The sequence below is a fragment of the Balearica regulorum genome, chromosome 6, assembly GCF_011004875.1.
Source record: "Balearica regulorum gibbericeps isolate bBalReg1 chromosome 6, bBalReg1.pri, whole genome shotgun sequence".
Classification (NCBI taxonomy): domain Eukaryota; kingdom Metazoa; phylum Chordata; class Aves; order Gruiformes; family Gruidae; genus Balearica; species Balearica regulorum.
In genome coordinates, this window is record NC_046189.1 from 22,710,278 (window position 1) to 22,725,142 (window position 14,865).

At 34.5% G+C, this 14,865-nt stretch overlaps 1 protein-coding gene across 7 annotated transcripts in view; it reads right to left on the reverse strand.

Annotated features, from left to right (window-relative positions):
• Positions 1-14,865, reverse strand: part of LOC104638733 (sodium channel protein type 2 subunit alpha) — a 201,006-nt gene that overhangs the window by 4,109 nt on the left and 182,032 nt on the right. For all 7 annotated transcript variants that reach the window (XM_075756785.1, XM_075756789.1, XM_075756791.1 and 4 more), the window contains 9 exons: positions 13,410-13,530; positions 12,957-13,111; positions 11,805-11,978; positions 9,622-9,744; positions 4,539-4,820; positions 3,946-3,999; positions 2,746-2,883; positions 1,557-1,661; positions 243-513 (listed from right to left, as the gene is read on the reverse strand). In XM_075756785.1, the coding sequence (XP_075612900.1) occupies positions 243-513; positions 1,557-1,661; positions 2,746-2,883; positions 3,946-3,999; positions 4,539-4,820; positions 9,622-9,744; positions 11,805-11,978; positions 12,957-13,111; positions 13,410-13,530 (1,423 nt within the window). The remainder of the gene's footprint in view (positions 1-242; positions 514-1,556; positions 1,662-2,745; positions 2,884-3,945; positions 4,000-4,538; positions 4,821-9,621; positions 9,745-11,804; positions 11,979-12,956; positions 13,112-13,409; positions 13,531-14,865) is intronic.

The window sequence follows — 14,865 nt, forward strand, 5'->3', positions numbered from 1 at the left end:
TACTGAATTCAGAATAAAGATCTAATTTCAACTAATGGTAAAGTAAGAGTGAAACCTATTGCTAAAAAATTTCTTAACATACTGTTCAGTTATTTTGTGGATAATATGAAATCAGAAGAGAGAAAAACTGTAGTCAGACTCTCTAGCGGCAAGGCTGAAACAAAATATAAATAGACTTTACATGCCAAAAATGTGTCGGTTTCCACAGAATTAGCCATTTCATAAAAATGTATTGCTCTTACCTACTATGGAGAGAATGACAACCACAAAATCAAAAATATTCCAGCCTACAGTAAAGTAGTAATGGCGAAGTGAAATCAATTTCAGGACACATTCTCCAGTGAAAAGTACAATAAACACCAGGTTAATCCAGTATAAAATGTTTTCCATGTCTTCACTCTGATCGTCAGTTTCTACCATCATTGTGACCATGTTAAGGCAAATGAGTATCATGATACTGATATCAAATGCTTGTTTTGTTACAAAATCAAAGACCATGCCTTGGAATTTGTTCTGGGGGAGGAAAAAAAGATTCATTACAATATGCATTTGGTAAAATTTCTTTTTCAAAATCGCTACAAATTATTTAAATCTAGTATGAAGGGGATTTCCTATCTTCCATGAAGTCCTCTATTTGTATGAATTTTCCAGTTTGTACATGTAAATACAAATTAAATAGAAATGCAACTACTGTTTTTATAAGCATTAAAGGGATGATTTCAAAATACACATGGTGCATTTTTTTAAAGTTGCAGAGGAGACTTTGCCACCCTGAACCAGTTCACTGTAACTTTTTGTGACGCTGACTATTAACTGAATGCTTAGCTTGGCAAAATTTGAAAAAAATTAAGCGGGGCAGGGGGACATAAGCAGGCTGAGAGTTAATAGCAGTTCGTTTGCCAGAAAACTAAGTTTTCAGGCCTTGAATTCAGTGCTCTTCATGCCACCAAAATAACTTTTAAAACAGTATCTTCCATTTTTCAGTTATAGAGAATTTACTCATGGCTGGACTGGCCACAGAGCCGGTTCCACAACCCAAAGTAGAAGTGCAGAGCTGGAATCACTCTCTGCCCCAGCCAAACCCTGCTCTGCAGTGCTAGGGTAGTCCTGCCCAGGAGACCAAACCATTGTATGGATTGTGCAACAGGAATGTGAGGGACAAAAGGACTTTTTTTCAGGCAATGATACTGTAACTTGCCCCCATAGAGCAGTTTGAGAGTCTCCTTGATGATTGAAAAAGCCTGTGCCCTAAGTCTTTCACATATTTTAACAAATACATTGCCACATTGAATTGTTCTAGTCAAACCAATGTTTTGAAAAAATAGCATATAAAATGTCATTGCCATCAGCAGAGACAAAATGAGAGGGGAAAAAAAGGAAACGGAAGAGTCCTCCATATTCAGACTACAAAAAAGGGAAAAAAATGCATTTTCAGATGAATAAGGCTTTTCGTATATCACTTGGTTTTTAGCTTACTTAATTCAGCCTAAGGCATAATTGAAACAATCTCATTTTTAAATAAAAGTAAAAATAACATAAAAGATTTTTATTCTTACTGCTGGTCGAGGTATAGGCTTTTGTGGTTTCTTTGAACCCAATTTCTTCATTGCATTGTAGTATTTCTTCTGTTCTTCTGTCATAAAAATGTCTTGACCTCCAAAGTAAACCAGAGAGACAAAAAATGGTTACAATCACATATCTCTATTGATTACTTATAAACAAAGATAATAATAGTCACTCTAGTCATCTGTGGGAAAAGTTAGGACAGACATAAAAATCTCCTTTTATGATTATTAGTATTTTGGTAACAGAAGAATTGCTTTACATATTCCACTCAATGTTTAGGATGTTTTTTGAGAGGCTCTTCAACTTGCATTGTTTGTGTAGACCTCTGCTTTTCATTAGGGAGAGGGGAGGTACAAAGGAAGGAGAGATGCTTTTTCTTTGTTCTACTAAATTAGATCAGTTATTACAGAGGACAAACTAATAAAATATTCCAATCCCCTTCTCAGGATTTTCATCTAGAGTAAATTTTGGCAAAATTTCAGAACTGTACATCTATGATAGCAAAGAAGAACTAGAAGGTATCCAGATGGTCATATTTCACAACCTCTTCTTCTCCCTCCACTGGGGCAGGACTTGCAGCAGAAGATCCTGGAATGACTATGTGGAACAAGTAGGAAAAAAAAAGCCAATTTCTCTCCGTCTCAACCCATTTCAGCACATGGATCCATCCACACTTCCACCATTCCAATAACACTTTGTGTAGCCAGATACTTCAGTTAAATTCTGCAGCTGAAACACTGATACCTTTTGAGGCAGTGTTGACAAAACACGAAGACTAGAGAGTACAAATAAAGATAATACAATGTTTATTATTAGAGTTCAGAAATCTACAGTGCTGAACTCTGAGACATAAAGGTAGTATAGATAAGAGTTTTTATAGCTACATTTAGCTATTTCAATGGTTAGCCTTTTTATGAGCCTATTATAGACTCCAGCCCCAAATCCACCTCTTTACAAAGATGACATTGAGTATTTCACTAACCATGGACAGACATATGTTGTCACTTGTCCATCAAACCCTCATCAAGCCAAATCATAAGCTTTAATAATTTAATGTATTTAATATGCAGAGCACATATTAATTTATCTTAAGATGAAAAAATAGTATTTTATGAATAAAGTTATTGTATGCGGACCAAAAAAAAACATTTTTTCAGCTTTCTTTTCAGAAATACTTATCTTCTTTTTCTGCTGGTTGAAATTGTCTATGATGACACCAATGAACAGGTTCAAGGTAAAGAATGATCCAAAGATTATAAAGATGACAAAGTAAAGATACATGTACAGATTATCTTCATACTTAGGCTGATCCAAAACCTGCAAAAAAGGCATAGAAACTAACCCTTAGTTTAACTGTGAGCAAAAAATCAAATATCTGCTGGACAGAATTTAGGGCTCCGTCACTCCAATCTTTGCTTGTTATGGTCAAGTTCCCACATATCCATCCCACTGATCTTCAGTCTATGAAGTTACATACTTGACAAAGAACTTTGCTATCAAACTTGATATTTCATTTTTACAAATGTAACTCGCCTATATAAGTGTAGAATAAATACTGAAGACAGAATTGGTTTAAACTACTATAGTACCATCTGTCTGAGTGCAGACAACCAGAAACACCAGCTCATAAGCTGCAAAGTTTTCTGTCTATCTCGTGGGAGGCCCCTGATGTGGACTTGTGGAGCTTGCACTGCTATAGGCACTTAGGAAACTGCGCTGGGCTGTGGGAGAGAGGCATCCAAGCCACGTTGAGAGTAAGCATATTTTCTTGGTACAGCTATGCACGTTTACTATACTACAACAGGCCTCCCATTGTGAGCGTAGCTTAGCAAAAAAGGCTGGAGCTTTACCAGTATCGTTTATTCAGTTGTCTACTTAGAACTAGAGGACAACTTGCACCAAGGGAGCAAGGGGAAGGCAAAAGGGTAAGAAAATACACAGGTCAAGTTAAGAATAGGAACTGTACCCTGAAGAAAGGAGTCAGGCGGCTTGCATAGCACAGTGGAAGTCTCAACTTTAAAAAAAGATCAGTGTTACAAAAAATCATCTCTAAGCTGTGTACCGGTGCCTGTTTCCAAATGCAAATAATGCCTCAATGCACATAATGAGAGGAGGAAAAGGCATTTCATGGCAATAGTTAAGTCTGCTGTGGAATTGAGGAATTTTGGTCCAACTGCACCATAGAGAACATGGAATCCTTCAGGACTGCTCCTCTGCTTTCTTTGTCTCTTGTATTTTTCCTGTGGTTTCCATTTTCTGTAACTACATAACTATAACAACTCCTTGTTCTCTCATTTTTACTGTTATTTCTGAAAGATTGCATTCTTAAATCTTGGAGCTCATACAGTCAAATAAATGGAGTCAAGGGACTATACTTACATTACGAGAATCCACAGCTGCGTACATGATATCCATCCATCCTTTAAATGTAGCCTATAAACAGAACACTGGTGTTTACCTCATGCTTTTCCTGGAAAATGTTTTGTCAGAAATATTAAGAGCTGAAGACTAATCGTCTTTAGCGCTCATCATAAACACCAGCACAGTGCAATGTTAATAGGTGACTCTTGCCTTCTATTGTATGTTTTATTCATATACGAGAATTGCAAGCAAATTCTAATATCTCACTACAGATGACACAGCATCTATTAAGAACTTTTATCAATATGAGTAATATCTGATATAAAAGTTATTTCCTGCGTATGAGCAAAATAGATGTACTTGATATAGATTCAATGCAGCTAAGGGGAATTAGGTTTGAATTATGTATTTTTTCTCATAGTCAGCATAGCTTCTATGCTTTGTCTTATTTCTCTAGAGTCATAGATTTAACCCACACTTTATAATCCCAAACCAAGAAGTGCAAGACAAGATTTCTAAATTAAAGAAACAATGAAAAATTACTTTTAACTGTTACAAGTAAACAACAGAAGTAGAGAAAGAGAAATAGAAATTAAGGGGTGGTGACTTACCACTTGAAGCAGAGAAAGATAACCAAGGCCTACATTATCAAAGTTAACCTTCACGTTCTTCCATCGGGCAGTTTCATTGTTTTTTATCAACTCCTCACATTGACTATAGTTGTTGATTTGGCTGATATCAAATCTCTCATCAGTTGTAGTGTTAACACAGTAGTAAAATTTTCCAGCAAATAGATTTACTCCCATGATACTGAAGATCAGCCAGAATATAAGACAAACGAGAAGCACATTCATAATGGATGGAATCGCTCCTAAGAGGGCATTCACAACCACCTAGAGTAAAAATTAAACCAAAGAGAGACAGTGTAAGAACACAGGCACCAGTATCTTACAGATGCTTCGTCAGCCTTTCTTAAATGTAACAGTCTAATTCAAATATCTGTGCTACACTTTTTTAATTGTTGAGAGTAACAAATAAGAAAAGCAGTATGGAGGAAACATAAAATGGCAATACAGTTTGAAGGAAAAACATACAAACAGTAGCAAGTGGTAGCTTTAAAGAATGAGAAAAAGGAATAACACGTAAAATGAACTAAAAAAAACCCACCAACCCAGAAAAATCAGCATGTATTAATTCTTTTTAGAATATTTACGTAATGTATGTCTGCAAAACCATACCCATAATATTTCTAATGACTGATTGCAAGAAGCACAACAAAGTTTTTTATATTACGTGTTTACTGGATAGACAGTCCAAATCAATATTACTGAGCAAATTTTTAATTTAAAGTAATTTTAAGACTTCTTTTCTATAAAAGAAAATTCAGGGATGTATGCATTTCCATTTGGATGGTTGTATATATACAAAATCAGAAAAGCAGACATATTCAAACCAGGAAACTAGCTGAGTATCTGAACACAGAAAAGCTGGTAGTGTTCAGGCAAGTGGCAGATATGACTTGGAAGAAAGAAGAGATTTGATTTAATTCCTGAATGATTTTTTGGGAAAAATCAGGCTTTAGGAAAGAAAAATATGAAAATGAGTTCATGTATGATGATGAATAATGATTAAAAACATGTCAGAACAAAAATAAAATAATAAAATAAAATCAGGGAGAAAGTAGGTCCATTATGAATGAGAATTATTTATTTAATGATGAAATTGATGAACTGATAAATTAGTTAACTCCTATTTTAAATCTGTTTGGAAGTCTAACAATATAAAATTTAGTAACTATGGAGCACCACTGGCAGTTTTGCCAAAACAACTGAATCAGATCCGTAGAACTTAATGAAGACTTTGTTTTAAAAATGCAGGATATTAGGTATTACATAGATAAAATTATAAAGAATTAATTTAGTTTAATGATGTAGATACTGCAGCAGATCCTTTAGCACATTATGCTATTTGTTTCTATTTAAAATACAAATATGTAGCTTAAGCCTAAAAAACATTTTGGCGTTACATTTATACCTACAATTCATAGGTTCCATAGAATGAATTACGTGTAAAATTAGTCATCTAGGTAGATCACCTTTCATTCCTTGCCATTTTACAGAATAGAAAATAAAACCTTTGAATTTTAGAGTAGGTGATGAACCACCACCACGTATACCATATAGAAGACTTGGTCTGAAGGAAAGGAGAAATATTTGGTTTACTTTCAGGGCTCCATTCCTACCAAAATAATACCTCTTTGGGGTGATACGTACTTTAGACAATATTTGAGATCCTGTAGGACTTCAATGACATTGTTGTTATGTTAAATTTAGGAGCTGAACCAAATGAGGTTCCTTTCAATGTAAATTACTCTATGACTCTATAAAAGCACACAATGGTGGATGAAGTCCAAAGCTTCCATGCTTTTTTTGCCATGTATTTCAAATCTGATGTTGTAGTAAGTGGTTATTTCCAACGGGGAAATTAAAAAAAAATCAAAATAATTTCTTACTCAGACTAAAAATCTAGCAATAGCTATTATAAATTAATGAGCAAAAATAATATGGCATTTTATCACTCATCAGCTGGCAGAGGGGATTCCCTGACTAATGGATAAATCTCTTCTGACTATTTCAACAGTGCTGTCTCATGTTGACAGACCTGTACTCTCAGCTTTGTTAATGACATGATTGTGGAAGGCCATGAGGAGTAATTTGACCTAAACAAATGAATCATTTAATAACGCTGAATTAGTTTAAATTGGAAATCCATGAACTCACTGATTTCAGTGGGAAGTTTGACTGGAATAATAAATGGTGACATCATTTTTTCCCAATTTGGGAATATTTTCCAAACATATATTAGTTATTATTTTTACTTTTTTTTTTTTTAAAGTTATCTCAATTCTTCCACTTAAAAATAAAGTAGATTTCTTAAATGTAATATCATCATCCATCAGGAATAATTATTGAGTTATAAAGGGATAGTTAATGAAGTGAAAATATTTGTGTTTGAGCTTTCAGTCTCATTGCACCTGAGAATTCTCTTCCTCTTTCTGCTACAGCTGCAGGTCCACTCATGTTCTTCTTTCCTAATTGCTGGATTTCTACAGCTGCCTTACTTTTTCTGTTTTCAGTCTGAGTCCTGAAGCTATAGCAGGACCAGCTTATAATAGGAATCATTTGAAGACACTCAAAACATACTGTTAAGCATCACTGAAAACACTAATCCAGACACCTCCTAGTTTCCTTTGGTAGTAGAGGTGTGAGAAGAGAGGGCAAGGCCTGACAGCAAGTGAAAGTAGAGAGAGCGTTACAAAGACATTAAAAGCATTTTTTACTGGTTAAAAAGAGGTAGTGTATGCCCAGCACCATACAGCAGTCATGATGCTTGGGACAGAGCATAGACAGATTAATTACACTCCCACAGGCTACTTTCGTGAAGTCCCAAGTGCCAATTAAAGTGTATTTCCCCTAGCAATAGTAGTGGTGGGAAGATGCAGGGGAAACATTATGTTTTCCACAGGGGCAATGTTTGCCTATAATTATTAGTTTGGGCAGGCACAATTCCTGATCCTAGAGAACAGTATGATGGATTAAAAATTTTAGATGTGTAGAATGGAATTTCTTGCTTGTATAAGGGAAGTATAATGCTCACTGGAAATAATTTTAAGTGCCTATGCAAATATGTGCACCATTCTATATTGTCATATATTCAGTCCATAGCTGTTAAACATCAATGAAATTACTATGTTATGAACAGACATCTTCAATTTCCATGTATCAGACCTTAAAATCTTCTCATAATAATTTCTTCTCCAACTTAAGCTGTTGCATCTTTAAAGACATTAAGATTGAAATTAATTACTTTCAATAAAGCAAAATTCATTATATCCATAGGAAAAATTCAATGGTTAATTGCCAACTAATAAAAATACAGGTCATGTTTCTAGTCTGAAGTGATCTAACTTCATCCACTACTTTTTTTTTTTTTTTTTAATGTCTTTTGCTAAAGTCATAAATCTCCTCCTTATCTGGGTATTTTACAGAGATACAGTTAGCAAATCAAGATCAAATTACCAGTAGGTAAATTTTAGACCAACATGGAAGTTATGGGATTGACAATTACCTCTAAACCTTCATGACAAAGTGATTGTTTTTTCCTTGCCACATTAAGTTGTCACTTCAGCAATTTACTAAGCATATAAAATTTGTAATATTTTGTATTCAGTTTTTTTGCTAATCATTCTCATAAAAAACAACAGCTAATGTGTTTTTAGTGAGATAATATTGAGATTTTGGATAGGCCTTATATCTGATATAAGCATCCCAAGTTTTCAAATTTGCTTCAGCCAAGTTCCAGAAATTTGTTGGAGGCAAGGAAGTGATATTTTCTATTTGAATTTATAACCTTTCATCAAAGCTGGTTTCCTTTTTGGTTGATGTCTTTTACTTTCCATACACATAAAGCATCACATTTTCTTCAGAAGCTCACCAATTTGTAGTTGACTTATAAATTTGCTAATCAGCTTATAACCTGGGGTGCCAAAGATCAGTGATTGAAGTAGGGAACTCACACAAGGATCCCTTTTAATTACAGAAATAGGGTTTCAGCTCAGGTGCATCTGCTGATTAGATCTATGGCAGTATGTCCAAGGCAGACAGATGGACCCTGAAGGTGTAAGTGAGACATCTTCTTGTGGCTGGAGCTAGAAATATCTACTGTCTCTAGTTGTTGACTACTGCCCCTAAGAAAAACATTTCTAGAGCTTTCATGTCCTAGCAGAATACATAAGGTCTTTGTCCATTTCAGAGCACTAAAGGAGTGATCTAAACTAATCAATTTGACCTTGCACTGAAGTAGACTCAGAGAGCCCAGTTGGGTAACTGTGGTAACTGATATGGGGATAACAAATGGCCGGGGACAATAAGGTCTCAAATATACCCAGCTCTGTCAGCAAAAGTCTTCTGATATGTTTTCGGGCTGCTTAGTGCTCTATAGATTATAACCAACATTTTAAAATCAATATGGAAAGCAGTAAACAACCAATTTAGGCCAGAAATCATAAAACCAGTTCCATCTTTGATATACTGGAAAAGTTGTCTTAAATACAATGCAATAGTTCTAATCTGAAAGAGAGAAGGTATTTTAACACTGCCAATTTACTTATTAACAAAGGAATTCATTACAAAGCTTTTAAATACTAACAACAGAAATTCCCAATTAATGTTTACAAAATAGTAGGTTAAAAGATATCTGATAGACTATGCATGACATTCTATACTTGTATGAAATACACATGTGCATATATATGTGTGTATATGTGCACACGTTTTTATGAGGAGGTACTGATTTATTAAAAACTGTTCTGACTATAGCAGGATTTATCTGTATGGGATAAATTAAAGTTTTGTAGTAACATTGCATAGATCCATGCAGTTGATAAATCCTTGGGCCATCCAGGAAAATGTGAAATACGGTGAAAGGCCAAGGAGCCTAAATAACTGTAACAATGTGTGCAATAACACATGAATTCATATAAGCAGATGAAGCCTTTTGCTTATATGTTAGCGATAGATGTAAAATATATAGGATGATAGTGTAGCATTTCTGCATGGATTTGTCATTGATTATTCTGCATGCATTGTTTCTGTGTATGCATGCATTGTTTCAGATTCTTTCATTTTGTCTTACCCTCATCCCTTCAAATCGCGACAAGGCTCTTAGAGGTCTCAAAGCTCTTAGTGTCCTAAGGGATTTAATCGCACCAAGTTCTGAGTAGCCCAAGGCATTAGCTGTTAAGCTAACCAAAGAGACCTACACAAAAACAGAAAGGCAATATTGCTCATTCATCTTGTATATCCTTTCGATACATATGGTGGGAATGATGTGTGCCCTGAACTTCTCAAGAAGATTCAAGGCTGGACCTCTTTCTCCAGGAATCCCTCTATAATGCAAAAAGATCTTTCAAGTCAGACAAAGTAGAATAAAAGTATATTCTAGGTACTTGTTGATGAAATCATGTTGGTAGAATGGTATAAAAATGCCTTCTAAATTCACACAAACCAGTCAACATTTGGTGGTATTTAAAGAAAAATGAAATCACATGCAAAAAGAAAACTCCACAAAGTTGGGTGAATTGGAATGGTCAATTTAGGTCAGGACTTCTCATGGTATCTTCAGAACTTGATGAGAATATAAAAACTCTCAAAAACCACATCCAGACCTGATCAAATGTAACTTTCTAGTGTCCAGAAAATCTTATTCAACAGCCATAGCTACCAGTGCTGTTCAGATTTAACCAGACTAATCAAGACTGATAACCAACTCTTTGTTAGATAATGGTAGAAGCTTCATTGTTAGGCATATCCACACTTCATTACATTCCCTGTGACTCCTTTAACCACTTCATCAATTCTGGCTTGCATAACGCTGGTCTGGTCTGCAGGCAGATGAGTAAATAAACTAGAATAGCTGTAAAATAAATAATACAATTATCTTTCATCAATAATCCTTAGAAATGTATTTACAGTAAACCACTGGGATGGAGTGGCCCTACTAAAGGAAAAAAAAAACCCAAACCATCTTATATTGCCATCCATTTAATGCCCTTCCATCCTTCCTGTTCTCTCTTGTTTCATTTCCAAATTATTCTTTTCACTTTGTTACCTCAATCCTCTGACTAAAGATTAAAAAAAAAAAAAGCTTCGGAGATTAATTTTTTCCATGAAAAACAATTGCACCAGGGTAAGGTTCACAGAAGTAAGTAAACCACAGATTATCAAATAAGAATTAAATATTTGTTGACAAATACAATAAATATATAATGACACTGTGAAGTACTGTCCACAGACTCTGTAAATCTCTACTGGTCATGGTAATTTACACATCTGATGACTGAGCCAATAAGTCTTTTACAAGGGTGCAGACTCAACCACAGAATACTAAGTGTGCATATAGTCATGTTTTATTATAAGATCTGCAATGCTGGTATGGATTTAAAGTTACAATGTTTTCCAAGCTCTGTATAGTAAAGACTTCATGGTCTATCATATCATTGTAGTTTTAGGAAGATACATGGCAATTTCTATAGTATTCTGCTGCTTTTCAGAATGAGCGAACAAGTGATTCTGGACACATTCTTACCTTGCATTCCATGGGAATTAGATATGTGGAACTGACAGATGTAGTCAAGCTACTGGGGGTGGAAGGGAAATCAATGTCTGCTCTATGGTTAAAGATCTGTAAACTTCCATTTATGCTACCTAGTACTGTGCATACATTGTTGAGCATGTAGACTTGAAATTACAATGCACTTCTCACTAGGTCTCCTTCAGACAATGTGTTTCTGCTCCTTGGTGGTGCATCCTTTCAAAAATCACTTCAGAACCCATTCTAAGGGAGCTCATCTACAGTTCTCCAAGTGCCTTTTTAAGGTCACCCATGTGATGCAGTGAAAAGTGCAAGACTACTGAATGTAACTGAGAGTTCCTAGCAGTATTTTCATATTACAGAGAGCATGTGACAGAACACTTACAGTAATTGATTAGAATGTTAGATACCTTTAAAGAAATTGTTTTGAAATATGTAAATTCCATATACAGCAAAAACTGAAGATGAACAGCATCCTTTCCATACCACAAAAAAACCCCCATAAAAAGCATAATTTCAATAAAGCATTACAAATTCATAAAACTAGAGAATATCAACAAAAAATCTCCACAGTAATATCTAAATATTTTTTCTTTCCTGAACAGAATTATAGACCATACCACAGCAACATTAAAAGAGTTTCCACTGAATAGAACAGAAACCTTATCCTGAAAACATAATGTTCTGATTTTTAGAGCCTGTTATACATGAAAAAGAATACATACATCAACAATCAGGAAGTCCAGCCAGCACCACGCATTAGTGAAATAGGTTTGAAAGCCATAAGCCACCCATTTTAAAAGCATTTCCAGAATGAAGATGTAAGTGAAAACTTTGTCAGCATATTCCAGCATGGTCTTGATAGTTTTACGTTGCTCTATGTATATATCTTCAAATGCCTGTGAAAAAGATTTTTGAAGATATAATTAAATGTCTTCACAACTTGCAGTATGTATGTAGTAGCCAAGAACGAATTTCAATTGGAAAGATACATGTGATGATAAGGCATATATCCCTCCCTCAAGCACAACTTTTGCTTTCACTCCAGACTGTAGTCTTTTCATAAAGCTGGGTCCAAACACAATATTCAGCTTGAGCTGAACAGTGATCCACAAAACTTACTGTAACACCATTCTCCAAGTCTCATTTTAATTCATTTCCATGTATAGCAAGAGCTTATTGACATAAGGATGTCCTTTGTGGTAGCTACAACTTTATATCAAAATTATATGAGGGACTTAAAAATGACTCTGTGATACAGAGTTTTTGAGGATCTAATAACTGAGACCAAACTATACACACTAACCCACAAAGCAATCCTCAACAGAGATTAATAACTCTCTTTTCAAAAGAAAATATCTACATTGACAGTGAAACACTGTGCACTGACCCGAGTGTAGCAAGTGCACTATATTTTGCTCCTGCTATGAGGAATTAATTACTTCAGTACTTACTCAGCGCCCCTAATTTAACATTAATCTGATAAAATACCTGATGGAATCACATCAGCACCTTACATCTCAGTTTGACAATTCAAGGTGCTGTTGATAAGTTCCTAGCTCAGCTGTGGTTTTTTTTTAAGACAAAAAAAGCTATTATCATCAATATGAAGATGCATGAATACCAGTCTGACATAACTAATTTCTTATTTCCATGAACACTACATTTTTAACTTGCCAAATAATTTGTTTCATAGCCTGTGAGCAAACTCTTACATATCCTACAATACATGCCAAATACTTGTTGATTTATATAGGCATTAGAACATTTATGAATTGTATATTAAATTCTGGTATGTTACCTGCAGCTATATAATTAACTGTAATTCTAAATGCTTGCTGCTTAAAATAGGCACAGTAATTCCACATTGAATTTACCAGAGCACCGCTGCTGAGAAGAATCATGAAGACAATGAAGGTCTCAAACCAGTTGTGTTCAACAATCTTATAGCAGGTTTTCCTGAGATTCCACCAGATTTTCCCTTTCCCATCTTCTACACTGACTTGACAGCATTTAAATCTCCGCACACATCCTAAATGTGATAATAAATTTGAGATGTCAGAATAAAGTAAATATTTATTAGGAATCACAATGAACAGAAATAATTTGGCTTAGTTCAGCGCTACTGCAATAGATGCTTGTAAATAAGTGTCTCCTGCTGAGAGAGCAGGACAACAGTACATCTATGGCAGTACCTTTGAAGGAGTTACTAATACAAGAAAATACAACTACAATCACAAAGCTGCTTCTTGATTTTGCATATAAATAGAATCCAGCCCAAATCAACACAGTTAGGTCTAATTACCTTGCATATATTTTGTTTCGCCTACCTTCTGTAAAACAAGCCTCTGGCTCCAGAGCTTCTTCAGGTTCTGCTTCTGGCTGTTCCCCTTCTGGAGGTAGTCCAATATCAACTGTGCTGCCTTCTGATGAACTGGATGCATTTAGTTTCTGTGAATAAAACCCCACATAATTATTTTTTTGAGTTTTATTTATTTTGAATAGAAATTCATGTTTGAAACGCATACCAAAATATTTTGCATGTATACCGTGCTCTGACATTAAAATAATTTCTTATCTACAATGCCAAATTGCTCTACTACAGGTGAGGTCACAAGATTAGAAACTACATCATGTGCATTTTCCCTATTGAAAATATTTTGATATTTTCATACAAGGAATTGCTGACATTATTAGACTACTATGCTGAGCCACGCATAAGAATTCTGAAATGAAATTTCAGTAAGTTAGAAATAAGTGTCTTCCATACTTTGTACTGTTTAATTATTCCAATCATGTGGCTGCATTTTAGATTACACTTCAGATAGCATGTTTTAATAAAAACAATTTTCCAACGTCATGACCAAACCAACAGCAAGCTGCACCGATGTATTTTCATGTCTCAAGTAAATGTTATTCTATAAAGTCTGTAAAATCTAAAAAGTTTGAATATAAACGTTTCATTACCATTGACATGAAAACACGTTATGACTTTTATAGGATAGTTTAATTCTCTTTATTTCCAAAAGAGCAGCACATTACTTTAAGAGCAGTAGCTGATATTTTGCATTCTCATTGCCAATGCGTTTCTGAATTTATTGTGCATTTTGAAACTACTTATTACTTTGGTACAGTACACATACATGTCCCATCACTATAAAAGCCAAAAAAAAAAAATCTTTATTTTTGGAAGACTAAAGTGAAAACAAATGCTTTTAAAACAATACTGTCATAAAACAATACTGCACCAATGAATCGTACTGATAATATAATCCAAATCTTCAAAATGATTCTTTCACACCATTGCATTATATTGGCAACAGACAAATATGAGTACTATAATAAGTAAAAGTAGTTTGATCATGGCATTCTATGACTCTTCTAATGTTATCACTATGTGGAGTATAACATCAGTAAAATGGCTGCATTGATAAGTAGCTAATTTTATAACGGGAATGATGTAAGCAGATTTAGAATACAGTCTATAAGGAATTGATATTAGACAGAGAAATGGTCCATGGTTACATTGAAGATATATCTTTGCTGACACTTAAGTTAGAGGCATTATTCCTTTAAAACATATTTGAGAAGCTCCAAATTCTATACAGTTTTTTGTAAAGGAAACGTAAATGATATCAATATATGAACACAGAAAGTACTTTAAGCCTTTGAAGGAATTTTACATTGCATACAATATTAAGTATGTTCTTCAAACAAAAAGAAGATTAATTCCTTCTCCCTCACTCTGATTTTATCGAATCACACTGACAATACATTGTATTGTGA